At 42.6% G+C, this 13,834-nt stretch overlaps 2 protein-coding genes across 4 annotated transcripts in view; one reads left to right on the forward strand and one right to left on the reverse strand.

Annotated features, from left to right (window-relative positions):
- The window catches only part of MAPKAP1 (MAPK associated protein 1), a 186,789-nt gene extending 182,462 nt beyond the window's left edge, over positions 1 to 4,327 (reverse strand). The window contains exon 1 of the mRNA XM_054997531.1: positions 4,294 to 4,327. The gene's annotated coding sequence lies outside the window, so the exon portion shown is untranslated. The remainder of the gene's footprint in view (positions 1 to 4,293) is intronic.
- Positions 3,675 to 13,834, forward strand: part of PBX3 (PBX homeobox 3) — a 238,658-nt gene continuing 228,498 nt past the window's right edge. For 2 of the 3 annotated variants that reach the window (XM_054997532.1, XM_054997534.1), the window contains exons 1-2: positions 3,675 to 4,570; positions 5,805 to 5,878. In XM_054997532.1, the coding sequence (XP_054853507.1) occupies positions 4,374 to 4,570; positions 5,805 to 5,878 (271 nt within the window). In that variant the 5' untranslated portion in view covers positions 3,675 to 4,373. Of the gene's footprint in view, positions 4,571 to 5,363; positions 5,414 to 5,804; positions 5,879 to 13,834 lie in introns of those variants that run through there. The other variant, XM_054997533.1, reaches the window with a different exon arrangement.

The raw sequence follows: 13,834 nt of genomic DNA on the forward strand, positions 1-13,834 counted from the left end.
TACTGGACTTTTTACTTTTTTGCAACTACAGACTAACATGGCTAACTCCTCTGGATCTATTCTTAGGACTGCTTCTGTGCATCCTCTGCTGGGCATATTTAGGGATCCTGGGTTATTCCCAATGAAATTAACGAACAGAAGTGAAATAGCAACGCTTGATAGAAGTTAAATTTATTTTATTTTTTTACAGTGCACTTTCCTCATGGAGACTAAAGGTGGGTTACAGAGTCTCAAACGATGCAATCAGATAACATGAGATGTGAAAAAAATGCAGTCGGTATGTTGGTCTTGGCAGCTCAGCAACTTGGAGACCATCATTTTCTCTACATTCCATTACTATCACTATATTGTGGCTCAGGCTTTCTTGAAATGCCAGAGCTACTCCTATGTGTGTTCTCCGCAGATAAATCCTATAAAGTTCACTGCAGTTTACTCCCAGGGAAACATACAGAGATTTGTAGTCTGGTTGTGTAAGGTTATGGAAAAGTAAGCCCTGCTATGTTGAATGAGGCTTGCTTATAAGTAAGGCTTGCTTATAAATTGGTGTTTAGGCACTTAGGGTTAGTGGAAAAGCCTGTAAACTGTGGCCGGAATTTACAGGCATCGCAATCCTGGACTTGCTTGGTAGTAGTAAATCCTGTTACTTCTGAATAAACATTCTTTGGACTGGACTGCAAACACTTGCTTGGGAGTTAATAGTTTTGCATTCAGAAAGGAATATACTTCTGAGTAAGTATACACAGCATCGTGTCGCATAAAGTAAATGGGGCCCGGGATTGCTACGGTAAAACCCATCCCTGTGAACGCGCTGTGAGGAAAGCCATCCGCCAACCCGACCCAGCCCTTCCCAACATGCCGCCACAACACCAACTCTCTTTAGGCTAGTCGTTGCCATGGCAATAATCCCGTTGCCCGGGAAGTGCAGCCTCCCCCTCCCATCCTTGCTCCCGGCACGTGACCATTCAAACGCACCAATTATAAGTTCTCCTACTCAGGGGGCGGGAAGGACGGTCGGAGGCCGTCCCTTTCAGCCATCCTCTGTCATTGGACGTTCGTTTACTACTCTCATTCCGTGTTCTGATTGGCCCGCGAGTCAGCGAGCGCGTGGGGCGTATATTTATTTAAACACTTATTCGGGCCGCCTTCGGGGCGGGCCGGTGTTCTGAGTGCTTGGCGCACCCTCGCCCTCCATCCCCGGTCTCCCTTCAAGACGACCTGGGCAACAAGGAGTTTGAGGAGTGAAAAACAACCCACAAAAATAAACCACACCTCCGAAGTGGGCGGGGCCGGTTCAGACAGAAGGGGGAAAAGAGGGGGCGTAGAGAGCCGGTCAGGGAGAGAGAAGAAAAGAGGGAGGTGGCATGGGGCGGAGCTAAATAAAGAGCGGGAAGTTCAGGAGGCGGGGCAAGAGCCCTTGAAAGGTGGGGCTGGAGGCGCAGGGGATGGCCGGGAAGGTGAAGAGGCAGGGCTATAAAGGCAGGGGCGGGGACATGGGAACCCTGAGGGATGGTGGGGGAGGGGAATGACCGGAAAAGTTAGTGGTTTGAGGGGATATGAGGGGAATAGTGAGGTCGTCCTATGGAGGGTTGTGTGGGGAGGGATGTTTGTCCTAATGTGGTAAGGAAATCCATGGCAAGGAGATGTCCTGAAATGATGATGATGATAACATTCAACTTATATACCACCCTTCAGGACAACTTAATATTCACTTAGAGTGGTTATTATCCCCACAAAAACAAACACCCTGTGAGGTCGTGGGGCTGAGAGAGCTCCTAGAAGCTGTGACTAAGCCAAGGTCACCCAACTGGCTGCAAGTGGAGAAGTGAGCAAGTAACCCTGGTTCTCCAGATTAGAGTCCCACTCTCTTAACCAGTACACCAAACTGGCTCTCTCTGAGTGTTGGGGGGGAGGGGGCGAGTCATTGAAACATACTTATTTATTCCTTACAATACTTATCGATTCCTTTCCTTCTTTCACCTAATGTAGGTGTTTGTACCCTCTCACTGTCTCCCAGAAACTCTGACAGGGAATGGGGAGAGGGGTAAGATAGAAAGATTGATGAAGAAGTGCGGTTGAGTTAGGGTTGCCATCTCTGGGTTGAGATATTCCTGAAGATTTGTTGGATGCAGACGGGAGGGCAAGGTTTGGGGAGCTGAGGGGCCTCAGCAGGGTATAATGCCAAACAGTCCACCCTTCAAAGTTGCCCTTTGCCCCAGGGGAACTGATTTCTGTGGCCTGGGGATCAGTTGTAATTCCAGGAGATCTCCAGCCACCACCTGGAGATGACAACCAGTCCTATGGAAGAGGTTGGAGGAGCAACCAGCAAAAGGAGGCGGAGCAGACTGAGACAGTGCTGCCTGGGGTGGGAGTTCTTGTGGGGTGTGATGAGAATATGAGGGTTGGGTTCTGTGGGGGGCAATCTAAGGAGAATGACAGCAGAATGTAAAGATGGTGTTGCACAGTGGTTAAGTGGTTGGGATGCAATTCTGCACTCTGTTGGTTTGAATCCCACTACTGCCATGAGCTTAGCAGGTGGCTTAGGTAAGCCACTCCTCTCAACCCAATGTACTGTGGGGTAATAATAACTCTTGATTTTGTTCACTACTGTGAGTGGGGCACTATCTGTCTAGAAGAGTGGTACATCAGTGCAGGTGGTGGTATTATTAGGCAGAAATCAGGGCTGCTGTTCCTGGAGGGGAACACCCTCCCCACCTTAAAACAACAGGAAGGGAGCCGGGTATTCCCATCGCTGCATCTAACAGAGCAAGTCCTAGCCGTTTATGAAGTTGTCAGCGGCCCAAGAACCTGGCAAGAGGACAGGCCGGGGTACGTGGGGGTGGGTTAGGAAACGTATGTGCGACCCGAAGCCCGCTTCTGGAGCCGCTGTCCAAAGCCAAAGAACAAGGGCCAAGACTACCGATGAGAGTTTATTGCGGGGAAGTTCCCATGTGGGGTGTTCATCTGCCAGTCTACCCTATGAGTAATCTCATTGGCCCAAATGGGCTTCAGCGCGGAGCTAAGGGATGGAAGAAAGCGGCTGCGTTTCGCTGTTTCCCCCCTCCCTCGAAATTTGTTCATCGCCGCTGGAATAGCGGCTGATGTGGAGGGGGGAGGCTCTGAGCCCGCAGCAGGCAGAAGTTACACGGGGCGGGACTACGCGCCGGGGGAGGGCGGGCTCCGGGGGCGGAGCTTCGCAGGGCTGCTTGTCCGTCTTTTCCTCGCGAGGGGAGGGGGCGAGCCCGGGAGGGGGCGTGGCTCCGGCTGGCTCCCACGTCCCCTCTAGTCTCTCTCTCTGCTTCTCTCCTCCTTCACAGGGTGACACGTCTGCAGGGTGAGTGAGTGGCATTGGCAGACTGTCAATCCCTCACCAAAGCGGCCATCAAACAACATAAAACACACACAGTCACTGAGCTGCTGGGCTCATAAATTCCAGCTGGCTGATATTTTTGCACGTTGCTTTTTTTGCAAGAGAGGGTGTAATTAATATTTTTTCCTGTGTTATTTTTTTTTTAAAAAAACTTTCCCTCGTAAAGAAATCCGCTCTTTTTGTTTTGCACAAGTTCAAACTTTTGCTGCTATTTTATCCCTCCTATTGTACAGACATTGGGATCAGTTTGTTATGATTTTTTTCCGAGGGGGGAAAGGGCAATTATTTTTCTCTCTCTGGTTGTATTTTCTTGGCTTCGATTTTTTTTCTTTAAATGTTGCAATTAGGGGCTTGGTTTGTATGCGGGATTTTTAAAAATTCCCTATCTTGTGCCACACTCGTAACTTTTTAAGGATTTGAAAGCAAGCTTGTTTTTCTTTTTACACTTTTTTTTTTTTACAATTCTTCCCTCCAAGAAGAGGGTTTTTAGAAAAAAAATAAAAGACAAGTAAAGGAAAGACACAAGCAACTAACTTTTTTTCTCCACCTCCCCACCCCCTAAAAGGAAATAATAAAAGCTTTGGATGAAGATTGTACCAAGGAAAGAAAACTGCAGACACCTTATCAAGGCCGTTTATCCGAGCCACAAATATGATGATGAAAGAAGATTGTAACTAAAGAAGAGATTGATTTACTGCTTTGGAAAGCAGAAGAGTGTGGAATAAACAACGGAGATCCGGTCAAATATCAAAACATTGATATCTTCCCCCCTTTCCCCCCTCAAGAACAGGAACTGAAATCCATTACAAGACCCAGCGATTTTACTTGCATTTTCTCTCCCCCGCTCCCCCGGCACAAAACCACCTTCTGATCGCGAAGCGCTTATAATTTTTTCCTTTTTTTCCCCTCCTCCTCCTCCGGCGTACCGTTTCTTCGGCTCCTGCCGCCGCTTGCTGCTGCTGCTGCTGGTCTCTAAAAGTGCATTGATTGGGCTGCGGAAGGAGGTATGGATGAGCAGTCCAGGATGTTGCAGACTCTGGCCGGCGTGAACCTGGCTGGCCACTCGGTGCAGGGGGGCATGGCTCTGCCTCCTCCCCACGGACACGAAGGGGCAGACGGCGACGGCCGAAAGCAAGACATAGGAGACATCCTGCACCAGATCATGACCATCACGGACCAGAGCTTGGATGAGGCGCAAGCAAAGTTGGTTCCGTCTAATTACCCCCCCCCCAAACGTTGTGGTGTCTGTCAGTCTGGCTGTGTGTGTGCACCTTATGCGCGCTCGTGTGTGTGTGTGTGTTGTTTATATGCGGGGCATTTAAAATAAATTGTTTCTCTTCTTCCTGTCTTTCTCACCGCGGGCACCAAAGATTCTTGCAATTAAGGTAGCCTCTGAATATTGGAGGAGAAATTGTAAAAGCATTCGAGCAAGGGGCAACAGTCTGAGTTGGTCAGAATAGGAAAGAGGCATGTGTGAAAATCCACCCCCCCCTCATTTTATTGTACTAATGCTGAAGCTAGGCTGTTGCTAATTACCTCCCCCCCCCCCCGCTTCTGCAAGCTTGCAAACATTGGTACCCGGTGTTGGAAGAAGGGAGAAAGAACTAGCGTTCAGTCCCATCTTACTTTGATCTTGGGAAGGCTTTGAATTTCTTGCAAAGAAGTGATTTTTTAAAAAAAAAACTTCTTTGCTTTCCTTGTGTCTAAAGCGCTGATAGAGTTATATTGATAAAAGCTGACAAAACATTACTGGATCGGGAGAGACTTTCATGTGTCTCCCTCCCCCCCCCCCGCAATCTCAGTAAATACAAAACAAAGCGTGTAGTTGAACTCTGGAAGTTCCCCCTCTCTCCTTCATAAATCAGTGGTGATGATGTAGCGAATTGGAAAGCTTAGACAAGCCGTGATTTATGCTCCCAAGAAATGGCAGAAAATTTTCGCATGAAGGTTCCTCATTTTTTAACAACCCCCCCCCCCATATTCGGGAAGCAAAAACAAACAAAAAAAAACCCCAGTTGGGTATCCTTTCCAGTCTGCAAGTGGCAGGTAAGCAGGCAGGGCAGCTGGAGTTGGCTGGGTGTCTTCTTGTCATTCTGAGCTTTACTGACCAGCAAAGAGGCAGTTGATCTTCTCCCCAGCCCCCAACCCAGTTTACTCCTCTAGTGTGCAAGTTCAGGCACCTTTCTCCTCAGTGTAGGTAGTCCGTCCACAGTACAATTGCTCCTGTTGCCGGATGCCTTATAGAGTCAAGCTTTACCCCCATTCCTTATTGCTAATCGCTCTCTTTACTGCGTATTCCTTCATATAGATCACAAAACAGAATACCCCCCAATTAAAACGACTTTTTCCCCCTTACAGAAAGGCTTCATGTTATCTAATAGCCTGTTCTAATACCCTTTTCTGTGTGTCTATCTGTGTGTTTATCTTTATTTTGCAGAAAGCATGCATTGAACTGCCACAGAATGAAGCCTGCTTTGTTTAGTGTCCTCTGTGAAATCAAAGAGAAAACAGGTAGGACACCATAAGTTATACAGCTTTTAAAACAAGCCCCTTCTTCCCTCTCTTGTCCCCCCATAGGTAAATATTGCAATATACTTCTCTAAGCGAGCAATAGGAGAGCTGCTTTAGGAACCGCAGCCATCTTTGATCATTGCCTCCTTGTCTGTCTCTGATCTTTGAGTTGGGAGGCAGGGGAGAACGTAAGGAGGGAATTTCTTTACAATTCATAATCCCAGCACAAAATGACACAAATGAAAATGACCCTGTGTTGCTGTTAAGGGTTAATTTTCTCTCTGGCTGTAATGGGGGAAGGGGGGGGGAATAATAGCAAGGACCCGGGGCTTTCTCTTTTTCTACCCCTCCTCCCCTGCCTTGAGTGTCAGTTTCTTAAAGAAGCAATGTAAGGGACCAGAGAAGCCAATTGCAGAAAGCAGTTCCTCTGAGCGAGAGCCCAGCAGAGCTGGCAACTTTCTTGGGCCACTCTTCTGTTGATCTTGGCAGTTGCCAGTAGATGTGTAACTGGAGGGGTTCAGTTAACGGCTTTGAGTGCCTGCGTATCATAGGGGGAAATGACTGGCTTTAGAAATGCTGTGGGGACAGTTTTGTCTTCAGCATATCTTCATCTTCTGCGGGGCTTACACATGTTTGGCAATTCTTGCCTGTGAATTTCTTCAAGGATTATATGTTGAAGGGAAAATAATCTAAAGAATACAACTTGCATAACCCAAGATTTATCAGGAAGGGGCAACTTGGTAGCGTACATTCAAATAGGATGCAGTGGGAAAAAACCACAAACTATTCCTGACAAGGAAGCTCAGATGATATGGACATCTTTAAAGTAAAAATAATAAAGTTTGTAGATCTCTTATACCTGGAGGCTAAAAGTGCGCCATCGGGAATGATCTTTGTGTTGTAATTAAGAGCTCTTAGCATCCTTGCAGTACTTTATAACTTCAAAGTGGCATTGCTTGGATATACCTTGCAAAACTTTTATTCATTCAACTACTTAAGTTTTAAGAAGCCCAGTCGAGGTGGTTAGCATTGCCATGGTTAAAGAAGAACAGGATCAATATGGAAATGTTGGAATGTTGAGGATACATTTTTGAAAGCAGAGTCCATAGATTGGGGCCAGGTGCTAGTGGTGGTGTTGATGTTTGTTTGTGCTCCTGTGTAGAGAGTACAGCAAAATTTCAGTTTATTTACTGCATAATAGTCCCTTTAAAACATTGCAATTATGCTATCTTCAGAGTCAGTTAATCAAATTCTTGATTTCTGATTTAAGCAAGTGCCTTTCCTGTCCCATAGCATTCTTGTGTTCATGTCAAGATATAGTGACATTATCAAGCGTGGAGTGGGGTGAGGAGGATTGAGAGGAATGACAAGCCGATGGTAATAACTCTGAATGGGATGTTTTGTGCAACAGGAGAGCTTGTCCTGTAGGCCAAGGAATTATTCATGTGTGTCTTTGCATAGCTAACACCTGAAAGCTAAACTAACAATCTGCTTGTTGTAGAGGGAATGCAAAATCAGATCTAAGCATTTATAGACTAATATAGTAAGTATCTCTGTCTTAATAAATAGAAGGAGAAAAGGCATAGTTCACAGTCAATTTGTGTTCTTTGATATTTGGAATTTTTTATTGCTGACTGCTGAGTATTGGGGGTATTATCAACTGCATTGTGTGTATGAAGATGGATCTTGTATGCTCCCCTCCCCATTTGCGTTGTATTTGTTTTATTTCTAAACTTTGTTGATTTGCAAGCTTTTGAGCAAGCTGCCTTTGATATTTTGCAGCGAGTAGATTTTAGTTTGGCAGGCATGGGTTTTTGTGATCCTTTATTTGCAGGCAGTAAAGCCCTCTGTATTTGAAGGGACATCTAGTCACCCGTGAGTCAAAGGTGAGTCGAGAAGGGAGAAAGTCTTTTCAAGACTGAGGAATTCTGGTGGAAGGAGTTCACAAGGATTGTGGCTTCGTTAGGAAGACAGAAACACTGATAACTGTCAATAATTATGAGTGATTTGAAAATTCTGGTCTTTAGCTAAGATGCTCTTTTGTTGCCCCCAGGTTATATTTTCCCTGAAACAGTTAGGCACAATAAAGGGCAGGCTTGTCCATCTGGCCAGAGGCAAAATCCTACCCATTCAAGAAGCTTGAGGGGGTTGGATTGATGTGCTGAGTGATTGATGGAAGAAATACACATCTCCTCTCCAACCCTCATTCCACCCCCAAGAATTTTTATAGGACAGCCCTCATTCAGGATTGCCCATCTGAGATGAAATGGCCGAGCACGCAGTAGCAAAAGAAGCATGAAAGCAAATTCTTGCATATCTTGTATTTCATTGTCTTTCTCTAAGAATGTGGGTTACTTCCACCCTTCTTTTCAATGACCTGATCATTCTTATGACCCCCCCCCTTTGTTTTGGTATACATGGGCAAACGTGCACATATGTATTGCCTCATCTATTTTCATGTGAACTAACTTTCCAGGATAAAGACTTGAGGTTGCATTTCAAGAAGTGGAGTTCCTGTCCCCTTCTTTCTTCCTCCTGGCTGTGTGATTTGATTCCAGACTGTTTGCAGCTGGGTGTATGCTAATACTTTTTTGGAGGGGAGAGGTTGCAAATATAGGGTTTTTTCCCCCGTCCTGAGGAAAATAGTTGTGCTGGTTTTTCTTTACATAGTTGAAAGAATTGAAGATTCAAGGGTTGGAAGTGGTACAGAAGGGAAATCCTTAACATAAAACTATAATTTTAGATGAGTCTGTTCTGGCAGTTCTAGTGCTATAGTGGTGGTGACTGTGGTGTTTTGTTTACTTATGTGGCTGGAGTTCTATGCAGCTAGTGATGAACGAATGCATATAAGCACACACATTATTATTTTGAGTATTACTTATCAAATGACCAGAGGCTATAAATCTACTTCTCTAGAGTCAGAGGGTGCATTACATTCATTAAGAAATTTTGTCATAATTAGGTGCTGCGTTTTCTTTGTCGTGTGTACTTGAGCTTGGAATAATTCGTTTAGGCTTCTAACATCTAATTTTTCAGGGATGCTTATTTATTAACAAAAATAATAGTTTTTTTTAGGAAAGTGGTCATTTCATCCTTACCACATCCCAAATAAGTTTAATGTGCTATCTGTAAAGTATTCCTTGAGGCAGCGCAAAATATCTTTCTCTTTGAAAAAACACTTTACTTATTTCTGTACAGAGTGGGAGGGAGATGAGCCATACAGCCTTGGAAGTCCTCTAGCAGTAACTGTCATCTGTTTTGTTTTGTATTAATTCATGTGTTATCTTACTGAACCATCCCATAGTATCTGCTTTATATGTAGCTGGATCTGTTGCACGTCTTGTATTTTATCTCTTCACCTGTGAGCTTATGTTAATGCATCCATGTCATTTTGTCTGTTGTTCCTTCTGGTTAAAAGTTCATAGTTAGATCACTCCTAGCTTCCTGCTTCAGGTACATGTATTTAGTTAACTAAAACCCAAACAAAATATATTAATTCTGACAGTGTCTAAAATGAGTAGAGAATTGCAGCATTTTCCCTGTGGGCTGCAGTATCAGGGAGTTTCAAACTGATACTTGAGCTGTACGTTCTAATTTTTTGCGCACAAATATGGATGCGCATGTATGAGTGGAGGAGAAAATTGTGTGTGTGTGTCTCTTTTTTTAAAGAGTCAAATATGACAGCTGCCAACCAAACCCTAATTTAATGCCACTACAACCCTGAATTGCATTCATTGACTAGTAACTCCTAATGGCATACATGATGCCCTGCCAGATTTGTGGCCTTTGTGAGGCTTATAAGCAGGACTGACTTGGGAAGATCATAAAACTTAATGAACTTCTCGGCTGCAGGAGGTGTCCGCAGGGGGAGAGAGAGGCCTGCCTGGCTGGTTGGGCTTGTTGAACCATTTTTTATGTTTTAAAGAGGGGCGTAGGAAGAGATGACAATTAAACATGTCCAGAGCCTTCACTCAGACTTCAAGAAGTCAAAAACTTTGCTTATATTGAAACATACGCATACATACAAACACACACAGATACACACATGCATATCTAGATCAAAATGCATGATAAGAAATAATTCCTAGCAGTTTCCATTATTTTTATTGCTGCAGTTGTAGCTATCCCCACAAACACCTCTTCGCTGATAATGCTTGCATTCAATCTGTTACCGCTCTACAGCTCTACAGGAGTCACTACTATAAGAACAACCATAGTGCAGCTTTTTTTCTGGCTTTCGAGCAAGATGTTGAAATAAGTAACAAGCCCTCTATGCCAGCTGAACAGAATGCAGGAGCTGCGTACGTTATGTATGTTAACTAAAACTTGGTATTTGCAAAGTGTTTTAACAATTACTGTATTTTACCGTGAAATTCTAATATGAGAGGATCCTGTGGAAGCGTATCACATTGTTGTTTAGCAGTAAATGGGAAGCTGTAATATATTTTCCTTTGTTTTTTAAACAACAATTGCATATGAGTGAAGTTTGTATGGTTTTTTGTTTCTTTTTTTTCTGCAGTACAATTTTTGTAACTCCTGGAGATTTAAAAAATATTTTTGACTAATCAAAATAGAATGAAGTAACGAGCTATGGTTCTTTTAGCAATTGGAGAGTGTATTTTCACCCTCAACCCCAAGTAACAACTATTTTTCTTTTGGTTAAAAAAGATGTGTATTAAGCTGCTTTGATCTAACATACGATAGATACTTGCTCATAAAAGATCTGTTACTGCACAGCATCTTAGAGGACCTAGCTGTGCTGAAGTAACAAATAAACAACAATTTGATTAGGAGGTTTCTTTATTTTTTCCAGCCACTTTCTTCCACCCTTTGAACTTATGAGGTATAATCAGACCTGCTTGTCAATACTAACTCAGTGTATGTATTTTTCTTCTCTCTCTCTTTCTCTCTCTCTCTCTCTCCCCCCTTACCTAAACTAGGCTTAATTTGCTTCCTGAAATTGCAACTACCATATACATTTTAAAATATTTTCAATAGACTATCAGCTGCTATCCAATTATTTATCAAATATTTGTTTTAACTTGGGTCCTTATGTGCAAGATTAAAAATGAATGAATGTTACTGGTAGGTAGGGTAGTGAGGCTGTCCGGGCCAGACCTTGTACCAATTTTAATAGATTCATCAATTCCATTTCCCCAGCCATAGCTGAGGCAAGTCCATTTCCATGCTGTGAATATTCTGTGATCTTTGTTCAATTCAAACTTGGAAGGCATTGACCGGAACGCCACAAAGCACAGTGATTTTGTAACAGTGCTTGGAACTCTCTAAAAAGCTTTGTACTGCTACACTATAATACTATAAGTGAGGAGTACTATCCATCTACTTCTCCCCTTCCCGTGACTGTTCTCTGTCTGTGTTGCATTTCAAGCCTCACAGAGGAGGGCTTGCTGAATATTTTAAGCTTAAATAGGAATGACTAATAGGTTTGTATACCAACAACTTTACATAAATCTAGACTTGATTAGTTCCCCTTCTCCCCTCCCCACCTGTGTATCATTGATTGAATGAGATGTAGATGTTTCTATGAATTGACAGCATGAGAAGAATGGTTTGGCTGGTGTGTCTCCCCCCCCCTCCCCCGGTCATATTTAATGCTATTTGCTTGTCCGGGTGATCAGTAAAGTTCAGATAACATTTGCCTAGTATTCTTTTTTAACCAGCAGGTTGATCTTTTGTTAAATGATTTGCTTTTCTCAGGTATTCAGTTCTTGTAAGCCTCAAAGTAAATATTTTACATAAAATATTTAACCTAAATAATTCAAATTTCTGCTGGCACTTGCAGAACTTGTGTACCTTTAACACGTGAAAATAAAATAAGGAGCAGTTCATCAGTCAGACTGATAAGTTACGCCTTTTCAGCCCAACATCAGAGGATCCTACAGTGTTCTCTCTACAACATATGTAAACAAGGTTGAGAAATGAATAGCTTGCTGCTGTCAAAACTTTGTTCTTGTTGCTTAGCTCTTGGAAAACAAACATGTAGGAAGCCTGCAGCCTTGCACTGCTTTTTTGTGTAGACTGTATATTTTGCGTTTGTAATATATAAGTATGCTTAATATGTATCTTGCAAGGTAAGTAGTCAAACATACTTGGTGATGCTAAGTGACCTGCAGGCTGCAACGTAGGTTTTGAGAACTCTGTCTTCTGCTGTTAGAAATCAGTCAATTATTTTACGATGAAGAAATCATTCTTTGATGCGGTAACTTTTGCAAGGAGTATTGCTAACTAGATTTTATGAAGAATGGGGATGTTGCTGAGCAAATGGACACATCCTTGCATTATATATCTTTGTTCCTACAAGCTCTACCTCAGTTAACTTTGCATTTGTGTTCAGTCCCCCATTAACAGGAAAATCAGTGTTAATCTATATACGTATGTGTAATATGCTAACATATTTAATGTACAGCAGGATAAAAATCTGGAGCTTGATCAGCTCTTAGATCCCATTAACAAATGGTCAAAAGGTGGCTTCTTTTGAAGATTAAGTCCTGTATGAATTGATTTGGGTTGAATTCACACATGGTACTTAAAGCACTTTACATGTGAAAAACAGAATTACAATCCTAAATACATTGAGTTTCTGATGGAAAAGAGGCAGTTTTAATTAATGCACTTGAAGTGAGTTTCTAGATTGATTTGGCCATGCAGGTATGTTGATTTACAACACTATTCCATCTTTCCTCTGTGATTTTTTTGTCTTGTCACTTTTCTGTATGCTTAGACGTGTTACAGATGTTAAAACTTTCTTGTTAATTTTATAGGGTATTTTGGTTTTTATATTATTTTAAAATTGCTAGCAGCTGCTTTGGTAATCTCTGGTTTAAAGTCTTCATAGGAATATTGTGTTTTTGTGTGTGTGTATTAAATGGGCTTCAAGCAGCAGATCTTGTACAGCTGGGTTAAGGGTTTTTATCCAGGGTTGATTCAGTTGTCATTCTTTTACATTAACCTTCAACCTGTCTAGCAGATCTGTACTGTCCAGCAGGTGGCTTGTCATGTATATGTGTTTAGTTTTTTGCGTTTTGTTTTGGTGTGTGTCATGCAAGAATGTAACTGCTCATGCTCTATTTTTTTTTTTTTATTAAACACTAGTTCTGTGTTTGGGCAGATGAAACGAAACAAATCCATCCATCTCACAATCGTCTTACTATGCAATCTAAATTAAGATTCTTTGCAGGCTTACAGATGTTGGTAACTTTTTTTGGCAATTATCATTTTGTTTGGTGAACAGTAGTAAAACAGTGTGCGGTAAAAGTGTTTAGAGGGAGAGAGGATAAATAAATGGAACAGTTTTGCAATGCAAAGTGGTTTGGGGTGCTCTCTCTCTCTCTCTCTGTTTTTTTTTTAAGGATTTCTTGGCTCTTGCTTAACTGCTATTGTGAAGCCTGGAGCAGATTTTTCCCATTGCTAATGCCCTGGAAGTATTAATTCACTTTGATATGCTAATTAGAGGGCATTATGCAAGAAATGAGATTAAGTGGCAGCATGAAGCCATTTGCCTGTCAGTAAATTGAGAGCTTTAGCATCAGGAGGAGCTTTGTGGTGTTTTTTTTCCTGAGTTTCTCTTGGTTTTGCATATAAATAAAATTGATTGAAAGGTCTAGAGAAGCTTCTAGAACATTGGCGGATCTCTCTCCCCCCTTTATGATTATTTAAACTTCGTGTTAGAGACTTCCTCTGAATATTAATTGATCTAATGGGAGACACTGAACATGAATTCCTTTGTGTTTTTCTCACTGTACACTGAGAGAAAGGAAAGTACTATCTTTCCCTCTTCGCCATATATACCTTATGACTAAGGGCTATAAGGCCTTCTGGTGCAGAAGGGGTAGCTGTGGCTACTATCATTCCTTTTGGCTTTGTTCTTTCAGACACTCATTACAAGGGTTTGATTTCAGGAGTACCACCAGGCAAGGAATTCACAAAGTAGTTGTA

The sequence above is a fragment of the Eublepharis macularius genome, chromosome 14 (genome assembly GCF_028583425.1).
Source record: "Eublepharis macularius isolate TG4126 chromosome 14, MPM_Emac_v1.0, whole genome shotgun sequence".
Lineage (NCBI taxonomy): Eukaryota > Metazoa > Chordata > Lepidosauria > Squamata > Eublepharidae > Eublepharis > Eublepharis macularius.